We start from the raw sequence: 19241 nt of genomic DNA, 5'->3' as shown, positions 1-19241 counted from the left end.
TCCTTATGCCAATATTCTCGGCCAAGGGCTCCTTTAAGGGGGTCAGCAAACCATAAGGATCCTCAGATCTGGCCCAAGTTTATTCTCCACAGGGCCCTTCAAAAAAGGGAGGCACTGTTACTGTTCCAGTGGGTCTTGATTTGGATGGTGCTGGAGTTGACATCAGACAATGCCAATCCGGCTACATATCAGAGTTGGGAATGACAATAGGGTTAGCACCACGAGGGACGTCGGCAGTGCCGGGAACAGCGCCAATGGAATGGACTTCAGTGAAGGTCATGGATTCACAGCCAGAGTCGGTCCGGATCCTGAAATGGATTTATAGCGCCAAACTCGCATGGAGGGCGAACCTGCTGATGGGAATCCAGGTGCTCCAGAGGGGTTCGGCTCAAATATGAGGTGCATAACTTCATAGAAATCCTTCAGTAAGGCAGGGGTCATTATGGCTCTGAGAAATTCAGGGAGTTCTGGAGCAGACCCAGGCTCAGGCTCTGCGAGGGAAGTGGAGGTGCAAGTCCTAGATTTGTGGCATTGTATCTGCACCTTGTCCGATGACTTGGAGCGGTGCAATGAAATCAACAATCCCTTGACTTCTTATCTGCCTTCTTACACGATGAAGATTTAGGCCATGATGATGCACGAAAGGAGTGACTCCAAAAGTGAGTCCGATACATTCCACATAACTGAGAACTGGAGCAGTCAGAGTCATACCATGTTGAGGACTAGAAGCTTCAAAGCACACTCCTGGACCCCCCTGGGGTTCATTGCACAGCAGTCTTTGTATGCCTTGGAGTCGTGACCAGGCTTCAGTCACCATACACAAACCAAGTGGGGGTCTGTCACAGTATTCTGCCTGAGACAGGCTCCTCAGGTTTCAAAATCCACAGTTTCTAGAGAACATCCCTAAGGCACACTGGGAGCTAATGCTCAAAAAGTATTTGATAAAAAGTTGAAAAAAGTAGTTGAAAATGACTGAGATGACTCTTCTGGATCTGTGCAGATGGCGCAGAAATGAAAAATCTGAAGTCAGCGGTGGCAACTATATAAGCACTTTGCACGTCACATTAGATGTAGACCGAGCCTAAGCGGAGATTATCAGTACCACATACTGGTGCGTATGGGTACTGCTTTAAATTTTGTGGATCTAGTCTGACGCATGGGGAATATTCTACAATAAGCAATCAGCAGCTAGAAATATCTATCAGATGATCAAATATACTTAACTTTTAAAAGCCAGGAGGTTACAGTAATCAAAGCAGAGGAAAAAGGTCAAGTAATTGATTGCAAGTCATTCATCCACCTACACAATGAACACCTTTATGTAATATGCATGAAGCAGGCGAACACATGGTAAGCAAGGAAATGGGGCATGCCTCTGCAAGAGAAGGAAAAATGCACACCTAATTTTATTTATTTATCAGGAATGGGAAGGGTTGCTGCTGTCCTCTCTGAAGCTCGTACAAACCAGTTGAAGGATCTTATGATGTAAGGTTGGTAGGTTACATGAGATGAGGCAGTATTCCTTTTTCCTTTTTACTAAATGTGCACTGGCAATATTAGTTTGATGCACAGAGCAATGGATGAAAAACCAAGGAGACATAACATTGAGAGATATCCCCAGAACCAGTAGTCAACATAAAGCATGTATACTTTTTTTATTATACTTGTTTATGTTGCTAAACCTAATGTGCTTTGTTATATAGCTGTAAAGCAACATAACAACATTGATCGGTTGATCAAAGTCATCCTATGGATCCTTTTCTATATGGACTTATTTTCTACAATTTAAGGACTGCAGTCAAAGGCAAGATCAGATTTTTCTTATACACATTACACTAAAATGAGTAAAGTCCTCAGCGATCCAATAACCTATTTCTTAGTTTTAACTTCATTTTTTAAAATATTCTGCTAGTGATTGTGTTAACTGATGTGCTGATAGAACCACTCAATGGCATTATGTTTTTGGATAAAGTACAGCCCCTGTTAGTAATGAGAATACTGCAAGTAACCAATGAGTTGTACAATGCTAAGGAGGTATGGGGCTGCAGGCCAAGGTCCTTTATACCTCACTGCAGGAGTATTTTAGCCTTTAGACCACAATTACTCAAATACTGAATAAAGAGAAGCATTAAAACTGAAATATCAAAACTTTCTTTGCACATATGCTACTACAAATAATACAGTGAGAGAGAACATTTCATTTTTTTTAAAGGTATTGAGAAAATGTAAATCTAGTTTTGCATTACGTTACCTTAGTGTTTTACATCTAAGCATTTTTTAAAGCAATACTCTAAATTTGAATGACAGTTCTAAGTAGCGGTTGTTTCTAGGAAGCTGTCTTACAGATATAAACATTATCCCTTTTCTTTGAGCATATTATTGAGTGTTGGGAGTTACATAGTCAGGTAGGGAAAGATGGCAGGTGAGAGCTGCTTGCATTCTAGTTGCCCATTGCACAATATAAAAAACCTAAAGAGAAAGGAGACATAATATTATGCCCTTGCATGCCAAAACGTAAAATGCAGCGCCTGTGAGTAGGCAGAGAGTGATGCTTTGGATATTTTTATTACAGTGGACTCTGGTTTTGTTGGAAAGCTTTTGAGAAGGCTTAAACACAGAAGTATTCCTAATGTCTGACATAGCAATAAACACTTATTTCCATAAAGGAGAAAGTGATGCCCAGCAGAAATGAAAGCACAAGGCATCCAGTCATTTTACCTGGAGTATATATCGCAACTTCCCTTCTTGCACTCAGCCCCAAGGGCCTGCGCCGGATCTCTGCTCTTTGACTGAAGCCTTCCAACTTCATGGGTCTGCCAGCTTTTCCTTTTTCCTCTGCTTTTAGAAGCCCTGTGTGGAATGTAAGCATTCTGTGATCATTTTAACAAACCCTTTAGGATTAAATGTGAAAGGAAACCTGTCAAGAGGCACAGGCAAAGCCCTCACGCTTTACTGAAGCATGCAAGATTCATAATAAACTTACCTGTAACTGGAGTACTTCGCTCTGCGTATCTTCATTGTCACTATGATCAGAGGCCTATGTCATACCTTCATTATCATGTGATATTGTCATTGAGATTAGAATATAGCAGAGAGCAATAGCTCCACAAAAAGAGAATACGGCAGGGGAACTCGTGTATTAACAAAACATGCTGTCTTGACGTGAGCTAGCACTTCCTGAGCACCTATTTTACATTGAGAATTCAATAATGCATGAGAAAATTATGTACCATATTTCTAGTAGTCTCGTAGCACATTTCAGAAAAAAGGAACATAACACAGCAGAACTGTGGGTGGTAGTTTTTCCTCCAATTAAATAAACTCACTTCAGTTTGCTTGAAAACAGTGGCACCTATACATGGTACTGCACAGAAAATAGTTGTTTCCAACCATTAAAGCAGGTGGATTTACAAAGTAGTCACAAAGCTGCATTTCCAGGACATGTGTTTGAATGTATTTGTAGCAGGGGTTCACAGAGAAGGCAACAATTCTGTAGTATTATTGTAATATTTAATTCCCAAGCGGGGAAGTTATTTTACAGACAGGGAAAACTTAGGAATGCTCAAATGAAAGGAATAGTAAAGAAGAGGCCGTAGAGGAGTTTTGCTAACTGCTGAGATAGCCAACTGATAAACTCCTGAGAAACAACACTACAAGCTTGATTTCTTTACTTTGGGAGCCAGACGATTTATAGACAAGAGGTGGAAGTATAGTAGGCCACCATATGTAGAGGAACGGTTAACATAAATTAAATTAATAGCTACCTGGGAGAAATGTTACCATGTCAGGGTGTTGGCACATAAAATGAAAAAGAATCTGGAGCAGTCAGTAAATAAATGGATCAATGAGGATCTTAATACACCAAATGCAAATTTTCTTCTTATTGATTACATGGGGTAATGGCAGATTTTCATATGAGTTGACTCTGGTAACAAATCAGCAGCATATGAAGGAGAGTAATTCTATTTTTACACTAAAACTAATAGATAAACATCTGTTACATGCAGTAAAGAATTAGATTACAATCATATTAGAATCAAAACACCGACTGATTGTAGAGTAATGGTTGTAAGTATAAAAACATATGAACAGCTACACACTATTGTCAACATTTACAGTTTACTTCCTTATTCCTACAAATAAATAAAACGAAGTAGAAAGCATTTGCAATCTTTTTTAAACATCCATTATGTTTATGTTGAACAGAGCACTTTCCATTAAATGCTCCAAGCTAGGTACATCATAATAATTCCTTGCTCCTGGCACAAATATCTGCTCTGTTTGGAGCCTTTTGAGACAATAAGACTTTCCTGACGTATAGCAGACTTGAATGCCTGCCCATCAATGAAGAGGATTTTCAGGACGGAGAACTACAATTACCGTTAACCATTCCTATCTCCATCATGAGGTGCTAGATTAAAATTTATTCAGAACTACTATATGGGAGGAAGGATAAAGAGAAGGCAAAATCGAAATTGGCCTTCCTTGGCAGCTTCATCTACCTGTAATTTCTTTCTATATGAATCAATTATGTTTGTTGAAAGTGTGTGCTGATGCCCATGTAGCAACACAATATCTCTGCACAACTGGAATATTACCTAATATGGCCACAGCAGCCGCTGCCTTACCCCTAGCAGAATCCACTCTATGCTTGCCGGGAAGATGCATTCTGATAACACCGCCTAATACAAGAAACTGTCCATCTGTTACGGTCTGTTTTGAAATCGAAGCCTGCATGCCTGGAACAGCAAAAGAGACAAAAAAGTGTTTACTTCTCTCTGGTTCAATCGAGGTAACATCTCAAATCTAGCTCAATACCTAATGTATGATAAAGCTGCTCCACAGGGGGCTGTCAAATTACCTTCAAAATTGGTAAATTAACAGTGTGGTATTAAAAAAAAAGTTACTGAATTCCAGAGGGACTAGTCTAGTACTCAAGAGAGAAATCTGAAAATCAGAGAAATGGGTGGAATGCCATGAAAAGGATTTTCTATTACTAAGAACTGAATGTGGCGTTTATCTAGAGACCTTTGCTTTTGAAATATGACAACAAAGAATGAGCATTCATGTGTTTTCAAACAGGCCGATCTCCTGAAACCAAGTACTGTGAAAGACAGTGCTCAAAAGGTCTGAATTTAGATCACCTTATTAAAATTCTCACAGAATAATAGTAATGGTCTCTGGCTTTTGTTTTGTACTCTTTGTTTGTGAATTACTGTCAATGACCGATTGTGCATGTGAAACAATTCCACAGATTTTAGGTTTCCCTTGTTCCAGCTTGTTTCCTAATGTAATATTGGCAAACTACAGTCTGTTTCTAAGAGAAGGAATAGTTTCTTACCTGTAACTCCAGTTCTCTCGTAGGGGTATTTCCATGATAGTCATAAGCATTGAATAGTTCCGCCCGCTTGCGGGGAACCCGGAGCACTTTTTCCAATATAACTTTTTAAGTGTCCATGTTCGCCTTACTTCAGGAACGCCTGCCAAGTTACTTAAGTATGTCCACATGCAGACTAGAAGAAAGGCTACAGTGTCCAAAATTATTCATCCAGTTTGCTTTTAAAAAGGGACAAATTTGTGACACATGCATTTAAATGCCTGAATTAATTGAACATTTTCAGAAAAATTCAGATGCCACCTACCGACGCGCAAGGGTATTGCTCGAAGAAAAAATCTCCGGATCCAGTCTGACGCCTGGGGGAAAATTCTAAGGTAAGGAATCTGCAACTAGAAGTCTCTATCAGATATACACTTTCAAGCAAAGAGGTTCCTGAGAGAAGCCTGTCCTACTTGAGCATCTGTCCTGGCATCAGAGTCAAGACAATAATGCTTAGCAAAGGTGTGAATAGACCTCCAAGTAGCAGCTCTACAGATGTCTGCTATGGGAACATTCCTCATTAAGGCAGTCGTTGCCGACTTGCCTCTGGTAGCATGCACTTTTGGTCTGGCAGCTACTGTTTTGTTAGCTAGTTGGTAGCAAAATAGAATACAGGAGACACTCCATCTAGATACTGATTGTTTGGAGATGGCCAGACGGGTACGAACTGGACCATAGTTAACAAACAATTGTGAAGACCTCTAAAGAGAACTGGTCTTATCTAAGTAGAATTGTAACACCCTTTTTACATCTAGAGAATGGAGAGCCCTCTCTTCTGGAGTAGATGGGTTTTGAAAGAAAGTTGTCAAGGAAATCGACTGGTTGACATGAAAGTCAGATGTAGCCTTGGGCAGGAATTTAGGATGTGTTCGCAGTACTACCTTGGAGGAGTGAAATACTGTGTAAAGCTTGTGGGCACAGAGAGCCTGAATCTCGCTAACCCTTCGTGTTGATGTGATTACCACAAGGAAAGCAGTTTCTCAAGTTAGGTGTTGGAGAGGTGCCTTGTGTAGGAACTTAAATGGATTTTGCATGAGTTGCGAAAGGACCACATTAAGTTCCCATGGTGGGGAAGGGCGCCTAACTGGAGGAAAGACCTTCTTTAACCCTTCTAGGAAATCTTTGATGACTGGAATCTTAAAGAAAGAGGTTTGTGAAGGACTTTTTCTGTATGTAGTCAAAGCTGCCAAATGGACCAGATTGAGGCAAATGTAACAAGTATGGAAGAATGACATCTTCCCGGCAAGATTTAGGGTGTATCCTCTTAGAGGAACACCAGATGCAGAATCTCTTCCATTTGAAGGAATATGCCGAAAGGGTAGATGGCTGCTTTGCCTCTTTTATGATTTCCATACAATCGTGTGGAAGAGTTAGTTGTCCATACTGAACTAACTCAGGAGCCATGCTGCCAAATTCAAGGAGGAGAGATTGGGGTGTCTCATCTGCCCTCAGAACTTTGTCAGGAGGTCTGGTCTGCATGGTAGCCTGAGATGTGGAGGGAGTGACCGGTGAAGAAGGTCCGGAAACCACCACTGCCTTGGCCACTCTGGTGCAATGAGGATCATTGTGGCTGAAGTCTTAGAGAGTTTGAGGTAGACCACTTGGATCAGTGGAACTGGTGGAAAGGCGTACAGAAATTTGTTGGACCAGTCTATCCACAGAGCATTCCCCAGCGATTCTGGGTGGTAAAACCTGGCAGCGAAGGTGCAGCATTTTCTGTTTTCCTCTGTGGCGAAGAGGTCGATAGAAGGTGTGCCCCACAAACGGAAGATATCTTGAACAACATTTTCATTGAGCACCCACTCGTGGTTCTCTTCGAGAACTCTTCTGAGAGCATCCGCTTGTACATTCTGAGCACCTGGAAGGTGAGTTGCCACTATGTTCAACCTCCTGGCTAGGAGCCAGTGCCATATTGTCTGGGACTCCTGAGACAAGACTCTGGATCTGGTGCCCCCCTGCTTGTTCAGCTAGTACATGGTTGTTGTATTGTCTGTCTGGACAAGCAAGTTGTCGGTGGTGAATGACGGGAGAAAGGCCTTGAGAGCCAGGTGCACAGCACGGAGCTTGAGGAGACTGATGTAGTATGACAACTCCTTGGGAAACCAGAGGACTTGTGTTTGTAGATGACCCATATGGGCTCCCCATCCGAGGTAATAGTCATCTGTCACGATAGTCTGTGCTGGAGGCTGTGGACAGAAAGGCATCTCCTTTAGAAGATTGGCTGGAGAACACCACACACCACCAGGCGAGGGATCTGATTGCGTGGGTCGACAGAAGAATTTGGTCTTCCCAGTTCCCCGACAGTTGATTCCGTTGGTCCTCCAGGCACTCCTGAAGAGGTTGCATGTGGAGGTGAGCGTTGGGTGTCAGAAAGATGCAGGAGGCCATGGAGCCGAGAAGTGAGGAGACTGTGCGCACTGTTGTGCGATGCATAGTTTGGAGTGCCCGACGCTTCTGGAGAATGGATAAGCATCGTTCCTCCGAAGGACACACTTTTGCTTGCAGTATGTCTATGGTGGCTCCTACGTAGTGCACTTCTGGACAGAAACTGTCATAGACTTGTGATAGTTGACATGAAAGCCTAGCCGGTAAAGGAGATCACAAGTCCACTGGAAATGCAGTTGTGTTTCTGCATGGGTGGATGCTTTAATTAGCCAGTCCTCCAGATATGGATAGATGAAGATCCGATGTCTTCGGAGATGTGCTGCCACCACAACCATGCATTTGGAAAAAGTTCTGGGTGCTGACCTGAGACCGAATGGTAGGACGGTGTATTGGAAGTGTCCTTGACCCACAGCAAACCTCAGGAACTTCCGATGCTTTTTCGCGATGGGGATATGAAAGTAGGCATCGTGTAGGTCTACTGAGCAAAGCCAGTCCCCTTGCTGAATCTGGGGGTATATCTGGTGTAAGGACATCATCCTGAACTTTTCCTTTCGGATCCATTTGTTGGCAATGTTGAGGCCTAGAATGGGTCTGAACTCTCTCTTGTCTTTTTTTGGAACGAGGAAATACTTGGAGTAAATGCCTTTCCCCCGCTGGTGAGGGGAATGGGTTCCACTGCTTTCTTTTCTAGGAGGATGGAAACTTCCGCCTTTAGAAGGCCGAGATGAGAAGTGGTGGATTTCGGCAGAATACTTGGGGGCAGAGTGGAAAACCTGAAACAATATCCATTCTGTACAATGTTTAAGACCCAAGCATCTGTTGTAATCCGTTGCTACTCTGCCAGGCAATTGGTGACGCTTCCCCCACCGGAGTGGGTAACGGAGTTGGGGGAAGGACATTTTCAGGGTTTTGAGGCTGAAGGTTGTTGAGAGCCCTGATTGGACTGATGTGTTGATCGTCCTCTCTGTGTTTTTCGCTGAGGTTGATAAGATCTTTGGAACTGCTGGTGAGATCTCGCAGGGAGCCACTGAGGGGTTTGAACAGCGACATTGGAAAGGTTGGAAGGGCCATTGTTGTTCTTTCGATTTTTCAAGATCCACTGCCTTCAATGTGCCCACCTCAGCCTTCATCCTTTCCATCTCATCGTCGGCGTGGGAGCTGAATAGAGTGGAACTTGAAAATGGCAGGTTCAGAATGTGCTGCTGAGCATCTGGCCTCAGTGATGTGAGACGCAGGCATGAATGTCTCTGTAGCGTTACTCCTTGGCAGTATGTATGCACGGAGAACAAGGAAGAGTCTGCCGCTGCACTAATGATCTGATTCGAGACCATTGCACCCTCTTGGACGATCTCCAAAAAATCCTCCCTATGATCTCTCGGGAGATGCTCTGCAAACTGGAGTAGGGAATCCCACAAGGCCCTATCGTATCTGCCCAAGAGGGCTGTTGCTCTTGCCATCTTCATGGAGGTTGCGGCCGAACTACAGACTTTGCGGCCTGTTGAATCCACTTTCTTACTCTCTTTGTCCGGAGGAGGGGCAGAGGACGGAGAGGTAGGGTGGGATTTGTGAGCAGCCAATATTACCACCGAATCAGGTGGAGGGTCGGAACGCAGAAACAAAGGATCTTGCTCTGGAGGACAATACTTTTTCTGTAGTCTGGAGGGAGCAAACTTAGTCGTACCAAAGACTTCCATAGCAGGTTCTAGAAGGCCAGGTACCAGAGGTAGCAAAGGTCTGGTGGCTATGAGCTGTTGGGGACTCTCATATATAATTGAAGTAGATGGGGTAGGGGCAGCCATCGGAATGTTGAGTTTTGTCGCACCTCGGACCAGAACTTCATGAAAGGTATTGATATCATCAACCGGCGAGGAGCGAGGTGGAGGTGAATCTGATAAAGTAGGAGAGTAATCTCTGGTAGAGGACGAAGAATCTCTCTGATGGGCACGTGATCTTGATCTATGTCTAGATCTGTGATGAGAATGCTGTGACCTTGAGCGGCCTGATGGCCATGTCGGGAACGGTGGCGCGATGTTGAGCGCGGTCTGTGAGCTGGGGCACTGATAGGCACTTGAGGCACTGGAAGTGGTGCGGGTGCAGGAAGAACCGGATCAGTTGACCGCAACGGAGTCAGACTTCGTGAAGGTTGAAGAGGAGGCGTAGTAGCCGGTGGAGGAGAGGCATGAGGAGAAGGTGACGAAGGAAGAAGCACTAGAGAAGGGGAATGGTGCGAATCCGATGAAGAATAGATCCTTCTCTGTTTCTGTCTCCTCGACGTCAATCTTTCTCTCCGACATCTAGGTGTCGACATTGAGCGGGACCTCGACGTCGAAACACGACGTCTGTGTTTTCGTCTCGACATCGATTCCAATGACGTCGATATGCTCGTCAACGTCGTGTGTCGTGGAGTCTTCGATGTCGTGCGGTGTCTTGACGTTGTACGGCGATGCTTGTGCGACGTCGAAGCCAGACTTTGAAGGCGAGCATTTCGGCGCTGTACCTACACTCGATGTTGATCTCCTCAACATCGACCGGGACCGAAAGCGCTTTCTGACAGAAGAACGCCTCTCAGACCTTCCACGTCTACTGGAGGCTGAGGGAAGATCTCTGGTGAAAGACTGACCTTTCCCTCACTCGGAGGTCCCACTGGTTTCCTGGTGTCATCTCTCTGCTCTCCCTTGAAGGCGAATCTTCTCCCTGTCACGCAGGGTACGTCTGGAAAATGTTTTGCAGATGTTACAGGAGGCAGGAATGTGTGAAGATGGCAGACAGATGACACAGATCTCGTGAGGGTCTGTTGTGGCCTTTTTTCTGCCACATCGTGGACATTTGTTGAATAAAGAAGGCATTTTACTGGAAAAAAGCCTTAATTCCAGTCAGAAAAAGACAAAAATCAAGAGGGAAAGTAAAAAGACATTGAGTGAAGCAGTTGTCATCAAAACTTTTACTGTATTTTGAAGGAAAAAAACTAAATAGGTCGAGCTCAATGCTCCAGGGTCCTTTCAGCAGAAGCCAGAAAAAAGAACTGAGGTAACTGCCTCTCTCTAGGCATGATGGGATACTGGAGGACTGGCTGCTCTTAAAGGCACAGTCTCCTTTTTCTTCATTATTAATGTCAGCCTATGGGCTACACTGCCCTGCACTCCTTCATTATTGTTTTGCAATATAAAAGGTTTGTGAAAGAACTGACCTGCAAAAATGTTCATTCACTCAGGCATTTAAATGCATGTTTCTCAAATTTGTCCCTTTTTAAAAGTGGATGAAGAATTTTGGAGACTGTATCCTTTGCTCTAGGCTGCATATGGACATTCTTAAGTGACTTGGCAGGCCTTCCTGAAGTAACGCGAACATGGACACTTAAAGAAGTTATATTGGAAAAAGTGCTCTGGGGTCCCCGCAAGCGGACAGAACTATTCAATGCTTATGACTATATATGGAAATCCCCTACGAGAGAATGGATTTACCTTTCATCAAAAGAAGAATGTTTAAAGGGCTAGTCATAGTGTCTTGCGTCCCAACATGTTTATATGTAAGCATTTTTCAATCATAGACCAATATCCTTGCACCATATGATTTCCCATGTGATCTTCCCACCACTGTAATAAGTCCCTACCATTGCAAGAACATGCCTGAGTAGGTTGTGACTTAATCTGTTGCTTCCCTGAAATAGTCCCCTTTTTTATATTGCTTCTTATGGACTATCAAATCAGGAATCCTTCTGGTTTCTGGTTTAAGTACTGTTTGTTTGTGGAGTCTCCTGATATTGGTAGAAGCAATTTCTGACAGGAGTGTATTAAAGACAAAGCCAACAGAACGTGGGAGAAACATTGCATCCACCCACCTTAAACTCTTTTTGTCCAATCTGCACTTTTTCAGAGCAATATCAAATAAAGGGAATGAAGCTTTTTGATACTTTGGACACTCAAGCATTGTCTAACTTTTCTGTGGAGTGCAGAGCAATACGTCTGTGCCAAAAAAGATCCATAGGTTTCTGATTATATGATCTACTGAGTGGCTTTCCCTAGTGACTCAAACAGCAAGACTTTCATTTGTCAAGGATCTCTTGCTGGCACACAGTTTTTCGTGATGAATTTATTAACAAGCCTGTCTGGAGAAAAGGCACATGCCCAGTAAGGAATAAATACAACAGCCAAACCTGCTTATATTGACCATCAAGAATATGTGAAATGTAAGTATATAATAATTTCAATGGACTGCAATATGCTATAAATATTAATTAACTTGAATAACATGATCAGTTGTGCCTGTGATGGAATGCCTACATACATAAGATTGTAGTCCTGAAGATGTTCCTGATCTAGGAAAGAAACAATTTGGCGGAGGCTGAATTGTGGATGTTTTATTAGAAGAAGTGAAAATAGTGGTTGTGACAAAATGCTTGATAAGCTTATGACCTGCCATATTGTATCAAAAAGCAATATAATTGTATATAAAAAAAAGAATAAGTGAAAATTAAAGATCATATGATATGAAAACAGAGTGGTCTATTGCTGCAGACATTTATTAACAATAACTGTAGAGCAAACTACAATTATTAGTGCAGGCCCAATCATGTTTTCATAGGTTTTTAAAGATATTCCAGAGGTTCCCCTTATTGTTAGATAGTTAAGACGGTTGTTGACATAGAGAAGTAAGAAAGGAGTGGGTAAATCTAGTACAGTTCTTGTGACTTTGGAAGAAGACGACACAAGAGTTTTCAAAACTGTAATGCTTAAAAAGGAGTATCTAGTCATACTAATTTTATACCCCAATCTTATGACAGAGACAAGGAGAGAGAGACAACTTTTGCAGAAGGACGGAATGAAAAATGGGGCATCCGTCCTGATACTAATCAGTCGGCTACAAGACAAGGTGGGAGACAGAATTTCTGTCTTTGCCCAGGTGGTTTTGGCAATGACTTTCGTGAATTACTTTGAAACAAAGACAAAGAGAATGCAAGCATAACATGCATTTTTCACGCTCGGACCATTCTGACAGAGTTAATTCTGACTCAACTGCAAGATTTATTGGGCATGGCTAGAGCTTGGTAACAGATGCTGGCTTTGACTCCTTTTAAAGAATAACCAGTACCTTGAGTGCCTTTTCAGGTCTCTTCCCTTTCTGGTTATATTCTCCTCTTTTTGCGGCCTAATGTACATGTCATGGACCAACAAAGATGTGCCTGCTCTCCCTGGCAGACCACATTCTTACTTCCCTTTTCCACCATCTTTAGAGACAGAGAAATGTTTCAACATCTGATGACTACTGAGCACTCTTCATTCCTCCAGTCTGCATTTATGGACCTCACCCACCCCTTGTTTTGGCCCTTTTCTCTGCTCATTGTATCTGCCCATCCCCCTAACTGCTATTTCAAAAGCCACCTAAGCAGCCTCAACTAATTTTGTGCATATAAGTGGAAATGGATCACAAAATGCGGGAGATTACTCAGCTTCTCCCACTTTTGAGATCTGTGGACACTTTGGGATCAGATGCACCAAACATACACTATTTGTGCTATTCAGGTTCTAAACAAAAGCTGTGATTACTCTTGCTTGTTGCTTGTTGATATACCAACTTGTTCGCATAACAAAGGAAGGGAGCATCACTGTATTGAAATTATGCCTGTTTTTAAAGTTTTCTTCTAAACAGTTAAACTGATATAATGTCCTAGAGTGCGTCTGCATCCTGTTTAAGCTGCAGGAATATTCGATTGGTTATGAAAGGTGATAATGATCCCTTGGTGGACAACTTACTGCACCCTGCCTTCTCATTTGTATCACTGATAGACTGATCCTTTAAGGACTTTTTCATTAAAACATCCCCATATGAAGGCCTGGTTATTAGTTATTTTTTGCTGCAGTGAAAATTAATAGTGAGCACATCCCTCCTTTTTCAAAACAGCATAGCCATTGCAGCAGGAGCTGCAAACTGGATACCTACAGCGCCTTATACCCCATCCAATCTGAACCACAGATTTCAAGTTGCTAAAAAAAACAGTTCAGCTGGTCAGCAGCAGAAAGAAAAAAAAGAACAAGAGACAAATATACCAACATTGAGAATAACAATTAACTAATTGCAATTATCTCTGAATAGCAGTTAGGAAATCATTATTCCTAATGTATGAAACTTTTTAAATTTTTAAAATAGTGATCCCAAGTAAGTCACAAATTGGCCTACCTCATGAATATTAATGAGGCAGGTTGCAATTTGCGATACAACAGAAATCAGCCCCATCACAGGGATGGTGGCCTGGACTGCTTGGGTCAGTAGATTACCACTTCTGGGATTATTTTTACTAAAGTAACTTTTTTTTATATACATGCAGTGCATTTGTCTTATATGAAACAGGACTGCATTAAAAAAAATGTTTTTTTGTTTGTTTCTTTAAGAAGACAGTGGTCCAATGGACCACTGTCTCCTCTTGAACAAACTCTTTTTTCTACATTCCCAAAGGGGAATGGGACCTAGGGGGAACATTTCCATCTGCAAATGGGTTACCACTACAAGTTTGCAGTCGGTAAATTATTAATGTTTTGTGACTGGAATTTGGTCAAAAAACATGGATAAGTTACTTACCTGTAATCCCAGTTCTCTTCTAGGGGAATCCTCATCAAAGTCATAAGTACTGAATATTCTGCCCATGTGCGGGCCCCGGAGCACATATTAAATATGGAAAATGTCACTTACCCTGTGTACATCTGTTCGTGGCATGTTCCGCTGCAGATTCACATGCTATGCACAGGTCCTGCCATCTAGTGTTGGGCTCGGAGTGTTGCAAGTTGTTTTTCTTCGAAGAAGTCTTTTCGAGTCACGGGACCGAGTGAGTCCTCCTTTTCGTCTCCATTGCGCATGGGCATCGACTCCATCTTAGATTGTTTCCCGCAGAGGGTAAGGTATGAGTGATAGAGGTTAAAGAAAGAGATGTCCATGCAATGGAATAGAGATGTATATACATATGTACAAATTTAAATGTAACTTAAACGGCTACAGGCTCCTGGGGACGAGGGAGGGCGCATGTGAATCTGCAGTGGAACATGCCACAAACAGATGTACACTGGGGAAGTGACATTTTCCGTTCGATGGCATGTGTAGCTGCAGATACACATGCTATGCATAGACTACAAAGAAGTTCCCCTCCCCTAAGCGGTGGTCAGCCTGTAGGAGTTGAAGTTGTTTGAAATAGTGTTCTTAGTACAGCCTGTCCTACTGTGGCTTGTTGTGTTGCTAACACATCTACACAGTAATGCTTGGTAAATGTATGGGGTATTGACCAAGCGGCTGCTTTACAGATTTCTGTCATTGGTATATTTCCTAGAAATGCCATTGTTGCTCCTTTTTCCTAGTGGAATGTGCTTTTGGTGTTATTAACAGCTGTCTTTTAGCCTTTAGGTAACAAGTTTGGATCCATTTCACTATCCATCTGGCTATGCCTTGTTTTGATATAGGATTACCAGTATGGGGTTTTTGGAATGCGACAAAGAACTGTTTAGTTTTCCTGAATGATTTTGTTCTGTTGATGAAATACATTAAAGCTCTTTTAATATCGAATGTATGTAGTGCTCTCTCTGCCACTAAGTCTGGCTGTGGGAAGAATACTGGAAGTTCCACTGTTTAAATTAAATGAAACAGTGAGATGACCTTAGGTAGAAATTTAGGGTTTGTGCGAAGTACTACCTTATGTTTGTGTACTTGTATAAAGGGTTGTTCAATAGTGAATGCTTCTATTTCACTAACTCTTCGTAATGAAGTGATTGCCACGAGAAATGCTACTTTCACAGTTAGGAACTGAATCTGACAGGAGTGCATGGGTTCAAAGGGTGGACCCATGAGTCGTGTGAGTACAATATTAAGATTCCATGAAGGTACTGGTGGCGTTCTTGGAGGTATGATACGTTTTAGACCCTCCATGAAAGCTTTGATGACAGGCACTCTAAATAGAGATTTGTTTTGTATATTTAGCAAATAAGCAGAAATTGCTGTGAGATGTATCTTAATGGATGAAAAAGCTAAATTTGCTTTTTGTAGATGGAGTAAATAACCTACAATGTCTTGTATGGTTGCGTCTAAGGGTGTTATGTGTTTTGCTTGGCAGTAGAAAACAAATCTTTTCCATTTATTTGCATAACACTCCCTGGTGGTAGGTTTTATTGCTTGTTTAATCACTTCCATACATTCTGGTGGAAGATGTAGATATCCAAACTCTAAGATTTCAGGAGCCAGATTGCCAGATTGAGCATTGCTGGATTGGGGTGTCTGATCTGTTGTTTGTTTTGTGTCTGTTTGGAAGTTTGATGTGTGGTCCTATTGACAGGTCTAACAATGTGGTGTACCATGGTTGACGTGCCCACGTTGGTGCTGTAAGTATGAGTTTGAGTTTGTTTTGACGCAGTTTGTTGACCAGAAATGGAATGAGCGTGAGAGGAGGAAAAGCGTAAGCAAATATCCCTGACCAGTTGATCCATAGAGCATTGTCCTTGGAATGAAGATGTGGGTACCTGGATGCGAAGTTTTGGCATTTTGCGTTGTGGTTGGTGGCGAACAGATCTATGGGGGTCATTCTGACCCTGGCGGTCTTGGACCGCCAGGGTCACGAATGACGGAAGCACCGCCAACAGGCTGGCGGTGCTTCAAATGGCATTCTGACCGCGGCGGTAAAGCCGCGGTCGCCCTTCCGGGGCCGGCGGTTTTCCGCCGTTTTTGCCCCGGCTGGGAGAATCCACCAGGGCAGCGCTGCAAGCATCGCTGCCCTGGGGATTCTGACCCCCGTACCGCCAGCCTGTTTCTGGCGGTTTTCACCGCCAGGAAGAGGCTGGCGGTAAGGGGTGTCCTGGGGCCCCTGCACTGCCCATGCCAGTGGCATGGGTAGTGCAGGGGCCCCCTAACAGGGCCCCGGCCAGCTTTTCACTGTCTGCCTAGCAGACAGTGAAAAGCGCGACGGGTGCAACTGCACCCGTCGCAACACCGCCGGCTCCATTCGGAGCCGGCTCCTGTGTTGCGGACTCATTCCCGCTGGGCCGGCGGGCGCTAACTTGGTTAGCGCCCGCCAGCCCAGCGGGAATGTTGGAATGGGGACCGCGGAAATTTGGCCGCATGGTGGCCAAATGGCGTTTTCCGCCTGGCGGGCGGCAGTAGCCGCCCGCCAGAGTTGGAATCACCCCCTATGTCTGGTGTTCCCCACTGGTGAAAGTATTTGTGAAGCACTTGGGGGTGAATTTCCCACTTGTGGTTTGTTGGTAATCTCGGCTGAGGCCGTCTGCTAATTGATTGTGAATCCCTGGAATGTATTGAGCTACCAGGTGTATGTTGTGAATTGCCCAATACCAAATTTTTTGAGCTAGAAGACAAAGTTGTGATGAGTGGGTTTCTCCTTGTTTGTTCAAGTAGTAAATTTTTGTCATATTGTCTGTTCTGACAAGAATGTGTTTGTGAACAAGAAGAGGTTGAAAAGCTCTTAGTGCTAGGGATACTGCTAGCAGTTTTAAGTGATTTATGTGAAGTTGTTTTTGTTTGTTGTCCCATTGTCCCTGAGTGTTGTGATTGTTGAGATGTGCTCCCCATCCAATCATTGATGCATCTGTTGTAAGAATGGCGTAAGGCGCAGGGTCTTGAAATGGCTGCCTTTTGTTTAAATTTGTGGGATTCCACCACTGAAGCGATATGTGTGTTTGGCGGTCTACCAACACTAGATCTTGGAGATGACCATGTGCCTGCGACCATTGTTTTGCAAGGCACTGTTGTAAGGGCTGCATGTTTAATCTTGCGTTTGGGACAATGGCGATGCATGATGCCAACATACCCAACAGTTTTATTACAAATTTAACAGTGTACTGTTGGTTTGGCTGGATTTTTTTCAATATGCTGTGGAATGATTGCACTCTTTGTGGACTTGGGCTTGCAAGTGCTTTTGTGGACTTGGGCTTGCAAGTGCTTTTTGGGTGTTTAATGTGGCTCCTAAGTACTGCTGAATTTGCGCTGGTTGTCGGTTCGATTTTTGGTAATTTATTGAGAACCCTGGTGTGTGTAGGGTGTTTATTACATAACATGTGTGATTTTGGCACTGTTTTTTAGTGTTGGCTTTTATTAGCCAGTCGTTGAGATATGGAGAGACATGTATATGTTGTCTCCTTATGTATGCTGCGACTACGGCAAGGCATTTTGTGAATACTCTGGGAGCAGTTGTTATCCCGAAAGGTAATACTTTGAACTGGTAATGTTTTCCTTGTATTACAAATCTGAGATATTTTCTGTGAGCTGGATGGATGGGTATGTGAAAATACGCATCTTTTAGATCCAGTGTTGCCATAAAATCTTGTTGTTGTAGCAGTGGGACTACATCTTGTAGTGTTACCATGTGAAAGTGTTCTGATCGGATGTAGAGATTGAGAGTCCTGAGATCTAATATTGGTCTTAATGTTTTGTCTTTTTGGGGAATGAGGAAGTACAGGGAGTAAACCCCTGTTCCTTTTTGATGATGTGGCACAAGTTCTATGGCTTGTTTGAGTAATAGTGCCTGTACTTCTGTTTGCAACATTGAAATGTGTTGAGATGGAAGTTTGTGCGTTTTTGGGGGAATGTCTGGAGGAGTTTATGTGAACTCTATGCAGTAACCATGTTGGATAATGGATAACACCCAATTGTCTGTTGTGATGGGTAACCAGTGGGTGTGGAACTTCTGCAGTCTTCCTCCCACAGGGAAAGTGTGGTGAGGGAAGGTGGTGGTAAAGTCACTGTTTGGTATGAGTGGGTTGTTATGAGGATTGGTATTTTCCTCTAGATCTTGGAAATTGTCCTCTTTAGGAACCCCGAAACACCCCTCTCTGGTATTGCATCTGGTAAGAGGATTTGGCTTGTGAGGTAGATGGCTCGGATGGTTGGGGTCTAAAGCCTCCCCTACATTGAGGCTTTCGAAATGAGCCTCTGTATTGGGATAAATAAAGCGCACCCATAGCTTTGGCAGTGTTGGTGTCTTTTTTCATTTTGTCAATGGCTATATCAACTTGTGTGCCGAATAGTTGTTGTTGGTTAAAAGGCATGTTCAGGACAGCCTGCTGGATTTCAGGTTTAAATCCTGATGACCGAAGCCATGCATGTCACCTAATGGTGACATCCATATCATTAGTTCTTGCGGCTGTATCTGAGGAGTCTAACGCTGACATGATTTGGTTGTTTGTGATTGCTTGTCCCTCTTCTACTACCTGCTGGGCTCTCTTCTGTTGGTCCTTGGGGAGATGCTGAATAATGTACTTCATCTCATCCCAGTGAGCCCTGTCATATCTGGCCATTAGGGCCTGCGAATTGGCTATACGCCATTGACTGGCTGCCTGTGACGCCACCCTTTTACCTGCAGCATCAAATTTCTTACTTTCTTCATCTGGAGGGGGTGCGTCTCCAGAGGACTGGGAATTAGCCCTTTTTCTTGCTGCACTGACCACTACGGAATCTGGGGGTAGCTGTTGTGTAATAAAAATGGGGTCTGAGAGTG

General features: G+C 43.3%; 1 protein-coding gene across 2 annotated transcripts in view; it reads right to left on the bottom strand.

The window, feature by feature from the left end:
- The window catches only part of ZNF512B (zinc finger protein 512B), a 282920-nt gene that overhangs the window by 77085 nt on the left and 186594 nt on the right, over nt 1–19241 (bottom strand). The window contains exons 8-9 of one of the 2 annotated variants that reach the window (XM_069243246.1): nt 4599–4739; nt 2719–2850 (exon numbers count right to left, since the gene is read on the bottom strand). In XM_069243246.1, the coding sequence (XP_069099347.1) occupies nt 2719–2850; nt 4599–4739 (273 nt within the window). The remainder of the gene's footprint in view (nt 1–2718; nt 2851–4598; nt 4740–19241) is intronic. The other variant, XM_069243247.1, reaches the window with a different exon arrangement.

The sequence above is a fragment of the Pleurodeles waltl genome, chromosome 7 (genome assembly GCF_031143425.1).
Source record: "Pleurodeles waltl isolate 20211129_DDA chromosome 7, aPleWal1.hap1.20221129, whole genome shotgun sequence".
NCBI classification, from domain to species: domain Eukaryota; kingdom Metazoa; phylum Chordata; class Amphibia; order Caudata; family Salamandridae; genus Pleurodeles; species Pleurodeles waltl.
Note: the sequence above shows the minus strand (reverse complement) of the source record. Positions and strands in the feature narration are given on the sequence as shown.